This window comes from Bos taurus, chromosome X, assembly GCF_002263795.3.
Source record: "Bos taurus isolate L1 Dominette 01449 registration number 42190680 breed Hereford chromosome X, ARS-UCD2.0, whole genome shotgun sequence".
Taxonomy (NCBI): domain Eukaryota; kingdom Metazoa; phylum Chordata; class Mammalia; order Artiodactyla; family Bovidae; genus Bos; species Bos taurus.
Window position 1 is genome coordinate 74555730 of NC_037357.1, and position 18593 is coordinate 74574322.

The 18593-nt window shown below is 37.4% G+C and overlaps 1 protein-coding gene across 1 annotated transcript in view; it reads left to right on the forward strand.

Annotated features, from left to right (window-relative positions):
* The window catches only part of MAGT1 (magnesium transporter 1), a 48926-nt gene extending 38138 nt beyond the window's left edge, over positions 1-10788 (forward strand). The window contains exons 8-10 of the mRNA NM_001244318.2: positions 2147-2221; positions 7193-7283; positions 8543-10788. Of these exons, the coding sequence (NP_001231247.1) occupies positions 2147-2221; positions 7193-7283; positions 8543-8558 (182 nt within the window). The 3' untranslated portion in view covers positions 8559-10788. The remainder of the gene's footprint in view (positions 1-2146; positions 2222-7192; positions 7284-8542) is intronic.
* The last annotated feature ends 7805 nt before the right edge of the window (positions 10789-18593 follow it).

An 18593-nucleotide genomic window follows, 5' to 3' on the forward strand; every position in this document is an offset into this window, starting at 1 on the left:
ATGCATACCTGCATATAAGTATGCATCAGTTCAGTTCAGTTCAGTTCAGTTGCTCAGTCGTGTCCGACTCTTTGCGAACGCATGAATCGCAGCACACCAGGCCTTGCTGTCCATCACCAACTCCCAGAGTTTACCCAACTCATGTCCATCGAGTTGGTGATGCCATCCAGCCATCTCATCCTCTGTCGTCCCCTTCTCCTCCTGCCCCCAATCCCTCCCAGCACCAGGGTCTTTTCCAATGAGTCAACTCTTCACATGAGGTGGCCAAAGTATTGGAGTTTCAGCTTCAGCATCAGTCCTTCCAATGAACACCCAGGACTGATGTCCTTTAGGATGGACTGGTTGGATCTACTGGCAGTCCAAGGGACTCTCAAGAGTCTTCTCCAACACCACAGTTCAAAAGCATCAATTCTTTGGCACTCAGCTTTCTTCACAGTCCAACTCTCACATCCATACATGACCACTGGAAAAACTATAGCCTTGACTAGATGGACCTTTGTTGGCAAAGTAATGTCTCTGCTTTTTAACATGCTATCTAGGTTGGTCATAACTTTCCTTCCAAGCAGTAAGCATCTTTTAATTTCATGGCTGCAATCACCATCTGCAGTGGTTTTGGAGCCCAAAATAATAAAGTCATCACTGTATGTATAGGTGTATAATATACAGAACACTAGTAAGGTGTATAATAAAGAATCCTAGTAAGAAAAAAAGATCACTGAGGAAAACAACTTAGCTAAGCAACAAAACCATGAATGAGTATCATCCCTAAGAAGAGACTATTAAAAAGAGTATGTAAAATGGTAATGAAAGGATGAACAGGCAAATTTAGAGCCAATTATAAATTCAGGCCTTATCTGAACACCTATTTTCCCCTTTCTGCTTATTTTTACCCACATGAGATAGCATACAATGTGCATGTGTATATGAATAATTAATATGAGCATTTTAAATTAATCTTTGTATTCACCAAACTGCAGGGTGAATCTCTCTTTTCTACTTGAACACATTCTATTTTGTTTCAGAATTTGATTTTTCTTATTTTACTGTTCAACCAAGCCATGTACTACCGATTTGCAAGAGTACGTCTATTTTGTATTTATGTAGCTTCTATATTAAGGTGAATAAAAGTGAAGTCATGGCTCATAGGATTTTGTTTTTTTATTAAAATAAGACAATTTAAGTAGTTTAGTAGTAATTTGTGCTTTGAGGTTAATTGTTGAAATTCTAAAAAATATTTGTTAAGTTATTTTTCAAATAAAAGTTAGTTGCTATTCTCTCTAAATGGTGTACATTTCAAATGTGTTCTTTTTTGGCAAGTAGTTGAAATATTCAAAATGGCTACTTAATTTATTTTAATGTATACAAAATGGACTCAATAGTTGGAAGAATGTTTCAGAAGTTTATTTCAAAATACAATTTTAGAGGAAAACTCATGTTTTATCTCGAAGTTATAGTGGGACATTTGTTTAAAATATCAGTTTTTATTTGTACAAATTAAGTAATTTTCTAACCTTAATTTTTTATTATATCTTCATAGTAAATAATTGTCATACTATATAGGCACATGATTACTTGGTTATGGGAAGGATAAATTGGAAGATTGGGATTGACATATACACACTACTATATATAAAATAGATAATAGGGACCTACTGTATAACACTGTATGGGCTTCCCTGGTGGCTCAGCTAATAAAGAATCCGCCTGCAGTAAAAGGAGACCTGGGTTTGATCTCTGGGTTGGGAATATCCCCTGGAGAAGGGAAAGGCTACCCACTCTAGTATTCTGGCCTGGAAAATCCCATGGACTATACAGTCCACAGGGTCACAAAGAGGCGGACATGACTGAGGGACTTTCACTTTCACTGTATAGCACGGAGAACTCTACTCAATGCCCTGTAGTGGCCTATATGGGAAAAAAGAATCTGAAAAAGAGTGGATATATGTATAACAGATTCACTTTGCTGCACACTTGAAACTAACACATCATTGTAAATCAGTTCTACCTGAATACAATTTTTTTAATTACTTATAATTTTTGTAATTGAATTGAAGGTTTATATATTTATTCATTCTATATTATTCTAGGAATATTAAAGTTTTTGTTATTTCTCTCTGTGAATTTCTCCTTAAACGATTTTTCTAAGATGGTGGGGTTACCTTAGGGATGGTGCTTTTATGTGAAGCTGCTACATCTGACATGGATATTGGAAAGCGAAAGAGTAAGTCATATAATATGCCAAGATGTAGCAGTTCTGCCTTTATATGGAAAAAAGGAATATCCTCTTAATCACTTCTCCTCTTAGTTATATTATTTTACTTCCCTATTATAAAAGTAATATGTGCTCATTGTAGAAAGTGTTGGGGGAAATAAGAGAATGAAACCTTTGGAGGGGAAGTTACCCATTATTCCACCATTAAAAAGCTAATGATTTTAACATTGTAATACAAGTTTCTTCCATTTCTAAAAACATCTTTTCAACTGTATGTATAATATTTTGAATCTTATACCCCCTTTTTTAATTGGAGTTAAAATATTTCACTAATATTTTCCCACACATAATTTTTAATTTATTGTTTATGCTATTTATTTAACCATTCTGATTTTGTTAAACATTTAGTTTTTTCTTTTCATTATAATGAATAGTTATTTAGTGACTATTATGGTATATATTAAACTTTATCTTCTTTTCATATTAATTCCTTAGTGTAGTATGACTGTGTGGTCCTGTGTATGAGTATTTTCAGTTATCTTGATGTTTTGAGCTGATGATGCCAAATTCTTTACCCAAATGTTTAATAGTTTAGATTCCTATTAGTGGCATTTCAGAATGCTTGTTTTCACTGTAACTTTTTATCAACATTAGGGAACTTTATTAAAAATATGTATGTAAGTGTGTATTTGCTAATCAGATAAAGGGGAAATGTTATATTATTTTGTACTTCTTTGTTTATTACTGTAGTTGAATATTTTCTTAGATGTTTATTAGCTGTTTTGTTTTCCTTTGTCTAAAATACCTTTTTGTCTTTTGCCATTTATGTATGTTACTCCTTTTCCTGTTGGTTTGCATGGACTTTTTATATATTAGAATTTTCATATGCTGATATTTGTTACAAAGAAATGCTAACAATGTAATTTACTTAATATGAAATCAGTTTGAGTTTTTATTTTATGGTTAAAGAGTTAAATGTCATCAAAATTAACCTAGGTTAATAAATCTATCTACTTTTTCCTTCTAGAAAAAAAGATGATGATATTGGATTTTGAATTTGGGAGATAATTTTTCTGTTGCATTGAAATGAAGTTTTACATATTAGAAAAATAGAGCTAATGTAGCAATTTTTCATCCAGTCAATATACATCCTTTAATTCCTGACTTTTGAAAAAATGCCTATTTCAGTATTCATTTTTGGAGAAAGGCCATCTGGGTACTACTGCAATGCTGGGATGAATTTAAGTTGTAAAACATTTTGGTGACATATATTAAGTTAGTCACAATTTGATCTATTTCTAAGATTGTAATTAATGAAATTATCACAAATATTAATAATAAATATTTCTTTAGCACTTATTATATATCAAGAACTTTCCTAAGCACTTTTAGATATGTGAAAAAATTAGAATACAAATATATATTCGGGGTGAAGCTATATATACATGTATATGTGCATTTGATTAGGAAGAAAAAAAGACTTCTACAAAGAGCATGTGTTAATACTTATAAAAAATTATTTAAGATTTAAATTTTTGGCCCCTAATCATATTGTGTGAGAATTGTAAAGGGAAAATGGATTATTCTCTAAGTATAACAAAACTAAACATTGTCATTAGTATTGTCCAACAAATATGTTTCCCTAGAGCTTCCATGCTTTTCCACACCTACCTCTCTGCTTCTTAGCCAGTCTTAATCCAGGGATTTAAAAATCCTCATGTTATGGGAATCATACTTGAGCATTGTAGGGTCATCGTCTAGGGTTAAGGTTGGTAACTGCTATGCTGAACCAGAGCATAGAGAGCTATGAATTTGGGGGTAGGAATCAGGTGTTTTTTTCCCCTCATAATTCAAATAAGTAATCTGAGTTGAAGGATGTCCTCATATAAGCAGTGTTCACGAATAAAGTACTTTCAACTAAGGCTGTCAGAATGATATTACCAGATGTCTTTAAGTCAATATTTATCAATAATACAATAAGGCCATACATAATAAGGACTTAAAAGAAGTTTAAAAAGTGAGTTATATTAAAGCAATTATCCTTTGATTAAAAAACAAATTGTTTTAAAAGAGTGAGTTATTTTCTTGTCAGATGTAAAACAGTGTTTCTAACACTAAATTCTGTGGTGGTGTTTAATGGAATTCATTATTTCACACAATTAAATTACACAAGTGTAAATAGAACTATTCTATTATAGTGTTCAGTTCAGTACAGTTGCTCAGTCATGTCTGACACTCCGCGACTCCATGGACTACAGCATGCCAGCCTTCCCTGTCCATCACCATCTCCCAGAACTTGCTCAAATTCATGTCCACTGAGTCTGTGATGCCATCCAGCCATCTCATCTTCTGTCATCCCCTTCTCCTCCTGCCATCAATCTTTCCAGCATCGGTCTTTTCCAGTGAGTCAGTTCTTCACATCATGTGGCCAAAGTATTGGAGCTTCAGCCTCAGTCCTTCCAATGAATATTCATGACTGATTTCCTTTAGGATTGACTAGTTGGATCTCCTTGCAGTCCAAGCAAGGGACTCTCAAGAATCCTCCAACACCACAGTTCAAAAGCATCAATTCTTTGGCCCTCAGCTTTCTTTATAGTCCAACTCTCACATCCATACATGACTAGTGGGAAAATCATACCTTTGACTAGATGGACCTTTGTCGGCAAAGTAATGTCTGCTTTAATATGCTGTCTAGGTTGGTCATAGCTTTTCTTCCAAGGAGCAAGTGTCTTTTAATTTCATGACTGCAGTCACAATCTGCAGTGATTTTGGAGCCCAAGAAAGTAAAGGTCTGTTACTATTTCCATTGTTTCCCCATCTATTTGCCATGAAGTGATGGGACTGGATGTTCTTCTGTGTATTCTTGCCACCTCTTATTATCTTCTGCTTTTGTTAGGTCCATAAGGTTTCTGTCCATTATTGTGCCCATCTTTACATGAAATGTTCCCTTGGCAGCTCTAATTTTCTTGAAGAGATCTCTAGTCTTTCCCATTCTGTTTCCTCTATTTCTTTGCATTTATTGCTGAGGAAGGCTTTCTTAATCTGTCTTTGCTGTTTGGAACTCTGCATTCAGATTGGTATATCTTTGCTTTTCTCCTTTTCCTTTAGCGTCTCTCCTCAGCTATTTGTAAGGCCTCCTCAGACAACCATTTTGCCTTTTTACATTTGTTTTTCTTGGGGATGGTCTTGATCACTGCCTCCTGTACAATGTCATGAACCTCTGTCCATAGTTCTTCAGGCACTCTGTCTATCAGATCTTATCCCTTGAATCTATTTCTTACTTCCACTGTATAAATCGTAAGGGATTTGACTTACATCATATCTGGATGGTCTAGTAGTTTTCCCTACTTTCTTCAGTTTAAGTCTGAATTTGGCAATAAGGAGTTCATGATCTGAGCCACAGTCTGCTCCCAGTCTTCTTTTTTGCTGACTTTATAGAGCTTCTCCATCTTTGGGTACAAAGTATACAGTCAGTCTGATTTTGGTTTTGACCATCTGGTGATGTCCATGTGTAGAGTTTTCTCTTCTGTTGTTGGAAGAGGGTGTTTGCTATGACCAGTGCGTTCTCTTGGCAGAACTCTTTTAGCCTTTGCCTTGCTTCATTTTGTACTCCAAGGCCAAACTTGCCTGTTACTCCAGGTGTTTCTTGACTTCCTGCTTTTGCATTCCAGTCCCCTATGATGAAAAGGACATCTTTTTTGGTATCAATTCTAGAAGGTCTTGTGGATCCTCATAGAACTGTTCAACCTCAGCTTCTTCAGCATTAGTGGTTGGTGCATAGACTTGAATTACTATCATACTGAATGGTTTGCCTTGGAAATGAACAGAGATCATTCTTTCATTTTTGAGATTGCACCCAAGTACTGCATTTCAGACTTTTTTGTTGACTATGAGGGCTGCTCCACTTCTTATAAGGGATTCTTGCACCCACAGTAGTAGATATAATGGTCATCTGAATTAAATTTGCCCATTCTGGTCCATTTTAGTTCACTTATTCCTAAAATGTCAATGTTCACTCTTGCCATCTCCTGTTTGACCACTTCCAATTTGCCTTGATTCATGAACCTAACATTCCAGGTTTCTATGCAATATTGTTCTTTACAGCATCGGACTTTACTTCCATCACCAGTCACATCCACAACTGGAATTGTGTTTGCTTTGGCTCCATCTCTTCATTGTTTCTGGCATTATTTCTCCACTCTTCTCCAGTAGCATATTGGGCACCTACTGACCTGGGGAGTTCATCTTTCAGTGTCATAATCTTTTTTGTCTTTTCATATTGTCTATGGCATTCTCAAGGCAAACTGAAGTGGTTTGTCATTTCCTTCTCCAGTGGACCACATTTTGTCAGAACTCTCCACCATGACCCGTCCATCTTGGTTGGCCCTACTCGGCATGGCTCATAGTTTCATTGAGTTAGACAAGGCTGTGCTCCATGTGATCAGTTTGGTTAGTTTTCTGTGATTGTGGTTTTCATTCTGTCTGTCCTCTGATGAATAAGGATGAGGATTCCAGAAGCTTCCTGATGGGAGACTGACTGTGAGGGAAACTGGGTCTTGTTTTGATGGGTGGGGCCAGTAAATCTTTAATTAAGTTTTCTGTTGATGGGTTGGGCTGTGTTTCCTTATGTTGTTTGAGGCCAAACTGTCAACTGTGCCTCCACTGGAGACTCCTGGACACTCACAGGCAAGTCTGATTCAGTCTCTTATGGGGGCACTTCTTCTTTCTCCTGGCTCCTGGTGTGCACAAGGTTTTGTTTGTGCCCTCCAAGAGTCTGCTCCATTATAGTGTAATAGAGCAAATTAAAGGTGAAGGCAGACTCCTGAAGATATAAGAATGGGAATGAAATTTGTTGTAGTTTAGACTTACCAGTAGATATAGCCCTTGCATTTTACTCTTAGAAGTGTAGCCTAAAATTTATGTTCTTACTCTTTACTGTGTTTAACATGCTCATTTTACTCTCCTTTTATTTTTCTGCAGTAATGTGTGTGGCTGGTATTGGACTTGTTGTATTATTCTTCAGTTGGATGCTCTCTATTTTCAGATCAAAGTATCATGGATATCCATATAGGTATTATTTTTTCATTTGTATAGTGATTACCTATGCTTTCAATGATTAGAGTTGATGTGCTATATAGTTTTTTTTTACTTTACCTCCAGATTACTCTAGCTTCTGACATAGAGATAGGCTTTGAGTTATGTTGCATATAGAAATTATAATAATTATGATATAGTGAATAAAACTATGTGATTTCTCAGGAAAATCATTCAGGACTATTCTGACATCATTTAATTTAACCTAGAAATCTATCAAACACATAACGATTAGAACATTTTATACCCTCGCACAGTTCCTTATTTGCATACTTTACATCTTTTTGAGGACAAAGTATTTTTTAATGTTTTTTCCAAAACTTTTCACTCTGCTTTTCAGGCTGTTTAGGTAGAATAAACAGAACATTTGAATAGAATCCAATTTGTAGACTGTAGAATAAGAAAGAGTGTTTAAGAAGGTCTGATAGACTTGAAATATTCATAGCGATCTCTAAAGCTCAGCGAAGAAATTATTCTCCTAGTTATAACTTCTTGATTTTATTCTGTTAATAGCCAAAAGAAATGTACCTGTACACAACAGGCAATATCATGAGTTAGTTTTATAATCTGAGTGCCATTTACTACAATTCTTGTTTTAATACAACATTGCCCTGTTTTATAAAGGATCATGAACACTAAATGTAAAGTATATCAAGTGATATTTTTGAGACACAAATTCATTCTTCGTATTTTCAACAGAAGTTTTTAGTAGATAATTTTGAATAACTCCCTGGCTGGCTCATTATATTATAACATTTCTAAATGTATTTTAATCAGTGAACAACTTAAATTAATCTCCTTTTGCATTTCTTGCAAACTTGTTTAATTCTAAAGATTAAAACCTATTAGAACTTTGATCCTTGACTAAATCCTCCAGCTCTATAATTTATTCTTCTGTCTATATGTATTTTAAAATAATTTATCCCCTATAGAATACTAACTGGGATGCAGGGGTAATCTTTCTGGTATTTCTATTACTTATATGATCACTGTGGTTGATTCAGTTATTAATTGGTATCTCTTCGGGAGATATTTTAATTTGAGGTTATTTCTACTTCCTTTTCTTCTAAGACTACCTCAGCATCTCAGTGTCTCTTTTTGTTATTGGTACTCAAAGTTTATTATACATGTACCCAGATGTTCTTTGATCTGATATGATAAAATCAAGATATTTGTTAGAGGTAAAGACTATTTTTCTTTTAGATATTAATAGACTGGTATATATTTTTGTTTCAGCTTTCTGATGAGTTAAAAAGGATTCCGGAAATATGTAGACACTGGAGTAATGGAAATTGAAAAATGAAAAATATGTGTGTGAAAAGAAGAATGCAATTTATGTATTTTGGATTACCTCTTTTTTTCCCACATGATTAAAATAGTTAATCATTTAACCAAAGAAGATGTATAGTGCCTTAACAAGCAATTTTCATGAAGTATTTGGATACAATTCTTCTCTTAACCTTCCCTTCCCAGTAAACTTTCTGGAACATTTAATTTAGTGGAATTTTATAAAAAATTTAAAACTACTACATTTTAATTAGAACAAGGTTCAAAACTGTGTTGCTTAACTTTTGACCATGTGATTTTTTTATCTTATCCAAAGGTAGTTGGGACTTGTGACCAGGTGTCCTTGCATATGCCTGTTACTGATAACAGCGTCAGGAATCCATTCTTAGCTTTTCCAGTGTTGCATGGATGTGCATACTTCACACATCTTTCCTTTTAAGCAGAGAAATCATATATGCTATGTGTCTTCTGAAAATGGAACACCATTCTTCAGCGTACACATCTAGACTTTAGAAAAAGATCACTAGCCAGTCCTCCATCTTCCCTCCTGAAATTCTTTGCAGACTTTGTTTCTTGGTAGCTGTAGACATTAAGAAGTTTTCCTAAATACAGGATTATGATTTCTTCATGAGTGTGGTGTTAGCTGCCTGTATTTGGAACAATTTCAGGCTCATTCTGTTTCCCTAATTTATTTAAGATGAAAGTGAAGTTGCTCAGTCATATCCGACTCTTTGCGACCCCATGGACTGTAGCCTACCAGGTTCCACCGTCCATGGGATTTTTCAGGCAAGAATACTGGAGTGGGTTGCCATTTCCTTCTCCAGGAGATCTTCCCGACCCAGGGATTGAACCCAGGTCTCCTGCATTGTAGGCAGACACTTTACTGTCTGAGCCACCAGGGAAGTCCTTTATTTAAGATGGGCCCCTCTCTAATAAAAATGTAGCTTAGTATTAAAATCAGTGTAAATTTACAATTGACCAAAATGTTTCTGCAACTCAGAGATTATCACTTATTTCATTTGTACCTAAGAGAAAAAAATGGATTTATCTGGTTAAATCAATTTCTGTATTACAGTGACAACACATTTTATTAACCCTTGTGTTTAGGAAAAGGACTCCCCTAGATTGGGAAAATAAAATGATGAAATATTAAGTTGTTGCTTATGAATAGAAAGTAAATTTTTCTTGTAAACTGTTCTGTTTTCTTGCTATTATGTTAACCTTTGTCTTCTCACTTTATGTGGAGAAACAAAGTTATCATTTGAAGAAGTTCTGTTTGAATTTAATCTTTTTTCTGTCAATAAAAATAACCATATGTGCTAACCAAATTTCTGTGAAGAATGAAAGTTGATGGTTATCAGTAGATATAGCTATAATCTCCTCCATGGCTGTAAAGGGTATCCAGAAATGCCACTATTATAGAAATATGCAAATTCCAATTGTGAAGAAATTTTAAGAAATCTTAGAAGTATTACATTAAGATAATATTGTGACTGCCTGCTACTATTTACCATCTAATAACTCTCCCTCATGGTCTAGAAATCTTACATAATAGACGTTTAAAGAAAGAGATGATTATAGTTGCCTATGAAGAAATGTTCTATGTGGGGCTTTTGGTTTGTTTTTTTTTTAAGTAGATTTGGTGGGTGAGGTGATATTTACTCTCTACTGGAGCCCATTTTTGTTACTCCACTGTAAATTGCGTGATTCTGGATTCCTTATCTGCTGTTTTTGTACTTGTCTCAGGCCAAATAAATTTACGCTGTGATTCTTATGAGACTTGTATGAATATGCCCTGATTTGTACAGACTAACCAGGGGAATATTACTGCCATGTAACCTATAGCTCCAGATAATTTGCAATGAGCATTGAAGAATGACAGTTCTTTGTATTTTTTGTGTCTCTCTTAAGAGCACATTCTTCTTCTTTAAGGAGAGAAGTTGTGTTCTGGCTAAACTCTGTAGAGGGCAGATTTACTACACTTAGAATAGTGTTACTTTTGTGGAAATGTTGAAAGTAGCTTTCATCTGAAGTGCCTTAAGTAGATTCTTAAATTTACTTTTCTAGTATTGATTTAAATATTATTTGTTATGCATTTTAAAATACTATTCAAAATTATACATTGTAGTGGCAGAGATAAACAAATGTCTGGCTGTTTGCTTTTTGATCATATCAATAAACTTCTACAATCTAAATTCTGAGTTTTTGGTTAACATCTAAAGAAGGGTGAATTGAAAACACTACACTAGAAGTATAATATTAGGCTATTCCATTTTGAAATTATAACTAAATTTACTATTGTCCTAATGGCAATAATTTGGTAGGCCAATTAGGCATTTCTCAATTTAAATACTTTCTTCCAGGATTCTATCCATTATCCTTTATGAATGCTGTCACCCTCTAGATTAGTCAGAACAATCAAGATATGTAAAATAATGACTGTTTTCAATGCTTCGTTACATTTTGTCCTAGTCAGTGAATATTGTGACTAGGTAACATAATGGGAAAGACTAGAGATCTCTTCAAGAAAATTAGAGATACCAAGGGAATATTTCATGCAAAGACGGGCTCAATAAAAGATAGAAATGGTATGGACCTAACAGAAGCAGAAGATATTAAGAGGTGGCAAGAATACACAGAAGAACTGTATAAAAAAGATCTTCATGACCCAGATAATCACAAAGGTGTGATCCCTCACACTCACCTAGAGCCGGACATCCTGGAACGTGAAGTAAGGTGTGCCTTAGCAAGCATCACTAAAAACAAAGCTAGTGGAGGTGATGGAATTCCAGTTGAGCTATTTCAAATCCTAAAAAATGATGCTGTGAAAGTGCTGCACTCAATATGCCAGCAAATTTGGAAAACTCAGCAGTGGCCACAGGACTGCAAAAGGTCAGTTTTCATTCCAATCCCAAAGAAAGGCAATGCCAAAGAATGCTCAAACTACTGCACAATTGCACTCATCTCACACGCTAGTAAAGTAATGCTCAAAATTCCCCAAGCCAGGCTTCAGCAATACGTGAACCATAAACTTCGTGATGTTCAAGCTTGTTTTAGAAAAGGCAGAGGAACCAGAGATCAAATTGCCAACATCTGCTGGAGCACCAAAAAAGCAAGAGAGTTCCAGAAAAACATCTATTTCTGCTGTATTGACTATGCCAAAGCCTTTGACTGTGTGGATCACAATAAACTGTGGACAATTCTGAAAGAGATGGGAATACCAGACCACCTGACCTGCCTCTTGAGAAATCTGTATGCAGGTCAGGAAGCAACAGTTAGAACTGGACATGGAACAACAGACTGGTTCCAAATAGCAAAAGGAGGATGTCAAGGCTGTATGTTGTCACCCTGCTTATTTAACTTATATGCAGAGTACATCATGAGAAACGCTGGGCTGGAGGAAGCACAAGCTTGAATCAAGATTGCCGGGAGAAATATCAATAACCTCAGATACGCAGATGACACCACCCTTATGGCAGAAAGTGAAGAAGAACTAAAAGCTTCCTGATGAAAGTGAAAGAGGAGAGTGAAAAAGTTGGCTTAAAGCTCAACGTTCAGAAAACAAAGATCATGGCATCTGGTCTCATCACTTCATGGCAAATAGATGGGTAAACAGTGGCTGACTTTATTTTTCTGGGCTGCAAAATCACTGTGAATGGTGACTGCAGCTATGAAATTAAAAGATACTTGCTCCTTGGAAGGAAAGTTAATGACCAACCTAGACAGCATATTCGAAAGCAGAGACATTACTTTGCCAACAAACATCCGTTTTGTCAAGGCTATGGTTTTTGCAGTGGTCATGTATGGATGTGAAAGGTGCACTGTGAAGAAAGCTGAGTGCCAAAGAATTGATGCTTTTGAACTGTGGTGTTGGAGAAGACTCTTGAGAGTGCCTTGGACTGCAAGGAGATCCAACCAATTCATTCTAAAGGAGATCAGTCCTGTTTGTTCTTTGGAAGGACTGATTTTGAAGCTGAAACTCCAATACTTTGGCCACCTGATGCGGAGAGTTAACTCATTTGAATAGACCCTGATGCTGGGAAAGATTGAGGGCCGGAGGAGAAGGGGACAACAGAGGATGAGATGGCTGGATGGCATCACCGACTCAGTGGACATGGGTTTGGGTGAACTCCGGGAGTTGGTGATGGACAGGGAGGCCTGGCGTGCTGCAATTCATGGGGTTGCAATGAGTCGGACAAGACTGAGCAACTGAACTGAACTGAATTCCCTTTTGATACTAATTTGAAACAGATACCCAGACAGGTTCAGTTCAGTTCAGTCACTCAGTCGTGTCCGACTCCTTGCGACCCCATGAATTGCAGGACGCCAGGCCTCCCTGTCCATCACCAACTCCCGGAGTTCACCGAAACCCATGTACATCGAGTCAGTGATGCCATCCAGCCATCTCATCCTCTGTCATCCCCTTCTCCTCCTGCCCCCAATCCCTCCCAGCATCAGAGTCTTTTCCAATGAGTCAACTCTTCACATGAGGTGGCCAAAGTATTGGAGTTTCAGCTTTAGGATCATTCCTTCCAAAGAAATCCCAGGGCTGATCTTCAGAATGGACTGGTTGGATCTCCTTGCAGTCCAAGGGACTCTCAAGAGTCTTCTCCAACACCACAGTTCAAAAGCATCAATTCTTCGGCGCTCAGCCTTCTTCACAGTCCAACTTTCACATCCATACATGACCACAGGAAAAACCATATCCTTGACTAGACGAACCTTTGTTGGCAAAGTAATGTCTCTGCTTTTGAATATGCTATCTAGGTTGGTCATAACTTTCCTTCCAAGTAGTAAGCATCTTTTAATTTCATGGCTGCAGTCACCATCTGCAGTGATTTTGGAGCCCCGAAAACTGAAGTCTGACACTGTTTCCACTGTTTCCCCATCTATTTCCCATGAAGTGATGGGACCAGATGCCACGATCTTCGTTTTCTGAATGTTGAGCTTTAAGCCAACTTTTTCACTCTCCACTTTCACCTTCATCAAGAGGCTTTTTAGTTCCTCTTCACTTTCTGCCATAAGGGTGGTGTCATCTGCGTATCTGAGGTTATTGATATTTCTCCCGGCAATCTTGATTCAAGCTTGTGCTTCCTCCAGCCCAGCGTTTCTCATGATGTACTCTGCATATAAGTTAAATAAGCAGGGTGACAATATACAGCCTTGACGTACTCCTTTTCCTATTTGGAACCAGTCTGTTGTTCCATGTCCAGTTCTAACTGTTACTTCCTGACCTGCATATAGGTTTCTCAAGAGGCAGGTCAGGTGGTCTGGTATTCCCATCTCTTTCAGAATTGTCCACAGTTTATTGTGATCCACACAGTCAAAGGCTTTGGCATAATCAATAAAGCAGAAATAGATGTTTTTCTGGAACTCTCTTGCTTTTTTGGTGCTCCAGCAGATGTTGGCAATTTGATCTCTGGTTACTCTGCCTTTTCTAAAACAAGCTTGAACATCTGGAAGTTCACAGTTCACCTATTGCTGAAGCCTGGTTTGGAGAATTTTAAGCATCACTTTGCTAGCGTGTGAGATGAGTGCAATTGTGCGGTAGTTTAAGCATTCTTTGGCATTGCCTTTCTTTGGGATTGGAATGAAAACTGACCTTTTGCAGTCCTGTGGCCACTGCTGAGTTTTCCAAATTTGCTGGCATATTGAGTGCAGCACTTTCACAGCATCATCTTTTAGGATTTGAAATAGCTCAACCGGAATTCCATCACCTCCACTAGCTTTGTATGATGCTTTCTAAGGCCCACTTGACTTCCCATTCCAAGATGTCTGGCTCTAGGTGAGTGATCACACCATCGTGATTATCTTGGTCATGAAGATCTTTTTTATACAGTTCTGTGTATTCTTGCCACCTCTTCTTAATATCTTCTGCTTCTATTAGTCCATACCATTTCTGTCCTTTATCGAGCCCATCTTTGCATGAAATGTTCCCTTGGTGTCTCTAATTTTCTTGAAGAGATCTCTAGTCTTTCCCATTCTGTTTTTTTCCTGTATTTCTTTGCATTGACCGCTGAGGAAGGCTTTCTTATCTCTTCTTGCTATTCTTTGGAACTCTGCATTCAGATGCTTATGTCTTTCCTTTTCTCCTTTGCTTTTCACTTTTCTTTTCACAGCTATTTGTAAGGCCTCCCCAGACAGCCATTTTGCTTTTTTACATTTTGTTGCCATGAGGATGGTCTTGATCCCTCTCCTGTACAATGTCACAAACCTCCATCCATAGTTCATCAGGCAGTCTATCAATCTAGTCAGGTTATATAAGACTGAGCAGCTGCTGCTGCTACTGCTGCTAAGTCACTTCAGTCATGTCCGACTCTGTGCGACCCCATAGACGGAAGCCCACCAGGCTCCCCTGTCCCTGGAATTCTCCAGGCAAGAACACTGGAGTGGGTAGGAAGTAAAGAAATCTGGCTTTTAAACAACTTTTAGTCCTTACTTTGTTTCTGACAAAGTAAGGACTAAAGCTCTCTGACCACAGGCAAGGCAGTGAACCTCTAGACCTGTTTCTTTATTCTGAGGTCAGTGCATTGGATTATATCACCTCAGTGTTACTTCTAGCACTGCTGTTCCATGATGTATAATATTAAAGATGCATTTAAATCTCAATAGACATCATTTGTGATATTCACGGTTGGTGTTGAATTAAATCATTTGAAATGTAGGATGGTTTGTAGTCAGTTTTCTGAAGACACTGTGAAATGCTTGTGGGGGCCATTATACCTGAAAACTTTAATAATATGCATTGAAATATTTTAGAAAGAATACACTTGACACTGTTATGGTAATATCAGATTTTGATTTAAGTGGGTTATATTAAATTTTTAGCAAGAATGAGATGAACAAGTGTAATAGTATGCTAATATAAAATATCAAAACCAAGGGAAGCTTAGATACCATTCAATCTCTACCTTCCTTTTGACTACTAAAGAATACCTGCCCTAGAGAGGTGAAATGATTTCCTGAAGGTTATTCCAAGGAAATGCCTACAGGTTTCCTATTTTGTTGCACATTCCCTGTGGATTAAATTTCACTTCAGTATGTAGATTACTCCCTGACGAAATGGAAACCATAGTGAGTCTATCTTGATTGCTTCCTTATATCTTGATTGTAGGGACTTGGGGAAGGGGGAATGGGAGTTGTTTATAATTAAGAGTTTCAGTTTTGCAAGATGAAAAGAATTCTGAAGGTTTGTCATAAAACAGTGTGAATGAACTTAACAGTACTGAACTGTGCATTTAAAAATGGTAAAAAAGTATATTTTATGTATGTTTTACTACAACTCAAAATGAAAACAAGTGCTAATGCCTTGGTGCCAATGTCATATTGACATATCCTTACTGACACCATTTTTTATTTGATCATTGTCCTGAAAATTGAGTAAGCTGAATAGAGTGTAACTCATGGTGGAAATATTGAAGTATCATCTTTAGACTCTTTGGGTGAAATTTTTAAGGACATACAGGTAAACTCTGCCTGAAGAATCAGTGACTAGTATATTTCAGTTAATACTCTTTAAACAATGACTTTCAGCTGGAAAAAAAAAAAACTCATGAAGATATGTTGGCTCCACCAAAACATCCAGACTCAGAAATAATGCATTTGGTCTGAAACTTCCAATTTATTAATATCATGCCTGGCCATGGCTCTGTGGTCAGCAGTTGTACCTAGAAAACTTTGGGTCTGAAGTTCTTTTTATGCTCTTCAAATAAATGCAGTGTTTTCTCTATTCCAAACACAACTCAAAAATTATAATTTCCAGGAAGCTTTCTTGACCTCCCAGTTTGAGTTTTATACTGCTCTTTTCTTCTTCAGTGCATCTCTGTTATCCTATCTTGTAATTGCCCTGTCCCTCCCATAAACTGTAAGTTCCTTGGGAACAGAGGTGTTGTCTTACTCATGTTTGTATGTTCCTTTTCGAAAATACGTGCATAGTACACATGAGGTGAATTTTCACTGATTGAATAAAGAAGAAAAAACCTTTATTCTCAGGGTGTTTGCAGTCTTGTGGTGGAAAAAAACATAAACAAATGTAATCCCAGTGGGGAAAATCTGTGTTGTATCATGGATACAGAGAAGGGTTTGATCACTTTTTGAGGTTAGGAGGTACAGGAAGGGAGAGATTTAAGTACCAAAATGCCAAATTATTCTTATCAGTATAGAATCATTTTGTTGTTCAGTCACTAACTCATGTCTGACTTAGCATGTCTCTCCCAAAGAGAGCACAGATCAGATCAGATCAGATCAGTCGCTCAGTCATGTCTGACTCTTAGCGACCCCATGAATCGCATCACGCCAGGCCTCCCTGTCCATCACCAATTCCCGGAGTTCACTCAGACTCACGTCCATCGAGTCAGTGATGCGATCCAGCCATCTCATCCTCTGTCGTCCCCTTCTCCTCTTGCCCCCAATCCCTCCCAGCATCAGAGTCTTTTCCAATGAGTCAACTCTTTGCATGAGGTGGCCAAAGTATTGGAGTTTCAGCTTTAGCATCATTCCTTCCAAAGAAATCCCAGGGCTGATCTTCAGAATGGACTGGTTGGATCTCCTTGCAGTCCAAGGGACTCTCAAGAGTCTTCTCCAACACCACAGTTCAAAAGCATCAATTCTTCGGCGCTCAGCCTTCTTCACAGTCCAACTTTTACATCCATACATGACCACAGGAAAAACCATATCCTTGACTAGACGAACCTTTGTTGGCAAAGTAATGTCTCTGCTTTTGAATATGCTATCTAGGTTGGTCATAACTTACCTTCCAAGTAGTAAGCATCTTTTAATTTCATGGCTGCAGTCACCATCTGCAGTGATTTTGGAGCCCCGAAAACTGAAGTCTGACACTGTTTCCACTGTTTCCCCATCTATTTCCCATGAAGTGATGGGACCAGATGCCACGATCTTCGTTTTCTGAATGTTGAGCTTTAAACCAACTTTTTCACTCTCCACTTTCACCTTCATCAAGAGGCTTTTTAGTTCCTCTTCACTTTCTGCCATAAGGGTGGTGTCATCTGCATATCTGAGGTTATTGATATTTCTCCCGGCAATCTTGATTCAAGCTTGTGCTTCCTCCAGCCCAGCGTTTCTCATGTTGTACTCTGCATATAAGTTAAATAAGCAGGGTGACAATATACAGCCTTGACGTACTCCTTTTCCTATTTGGAACCAGTCTGTTGTTCCATGTCCAGTTCTAACTGTTGCTTCCTGACCTGCAGACAGATTTCTCAAGAGGCAGATCAGGTGGTCTGGTATTCCCATCTCTTTCAGAATTGTCCACAGTTTATTGTGATTCACACAGTCAAAGGCTTTGGCATAGTCAATAAAGCAGAAATAGATGTTTTTCTGGAACTCTCTTGCTTTTTCCATGATCCAGCGGATGTTGGCAATTTGATCTCTGGTTCCTCTGCCTTTTCTAAAACCAGCTTGAGCATCAGGAAGTTCATGGTTCACATATTGCTGAAGCCTGGCTTGGGGAATTTTGAGCATTACTTTACTAGCGTGTGAGATGAGTGCAATTGTGCGGTAGTTTGAGCATTCTTTGGCATTGCCTTTCTTTGGGATTGGAATGAAAACTGACCTTTTCCAGTCTTGTGGCCACTGCTGAGTTTTCCAAATTTGGTGGCATATTGAGTGCAGCACTTTCACAGCATCATCTTTCAGGATTTGGAATAACTCAACTGGAATTCCATCACCTCCACTAGCTTTGTTTGTAGTGATGCTTTCTAAGGCCCACTTGACTTCCCATTCCAGGATGTCTGGCTCTAGGTCAGTGATCACACCATCGTGATTATCTGGGTCGTGAAGATCTTTTTTGTACAGTTCTTCTGTGTATTCTTGCCACCTCTTCTTAGTATCTTCTGCTTCTGTTAGGTCCATACCATTTCTGTCCTTTATCGAGCCCATCTTTGCATGAAATGTTCCTTTGGTATCTCTGATTTTCTTGAAGAGATCTGTAGTCTTTCCCATTCTATTGTTTTCCTCTATGTCTTTGCATTGATCACTGAAG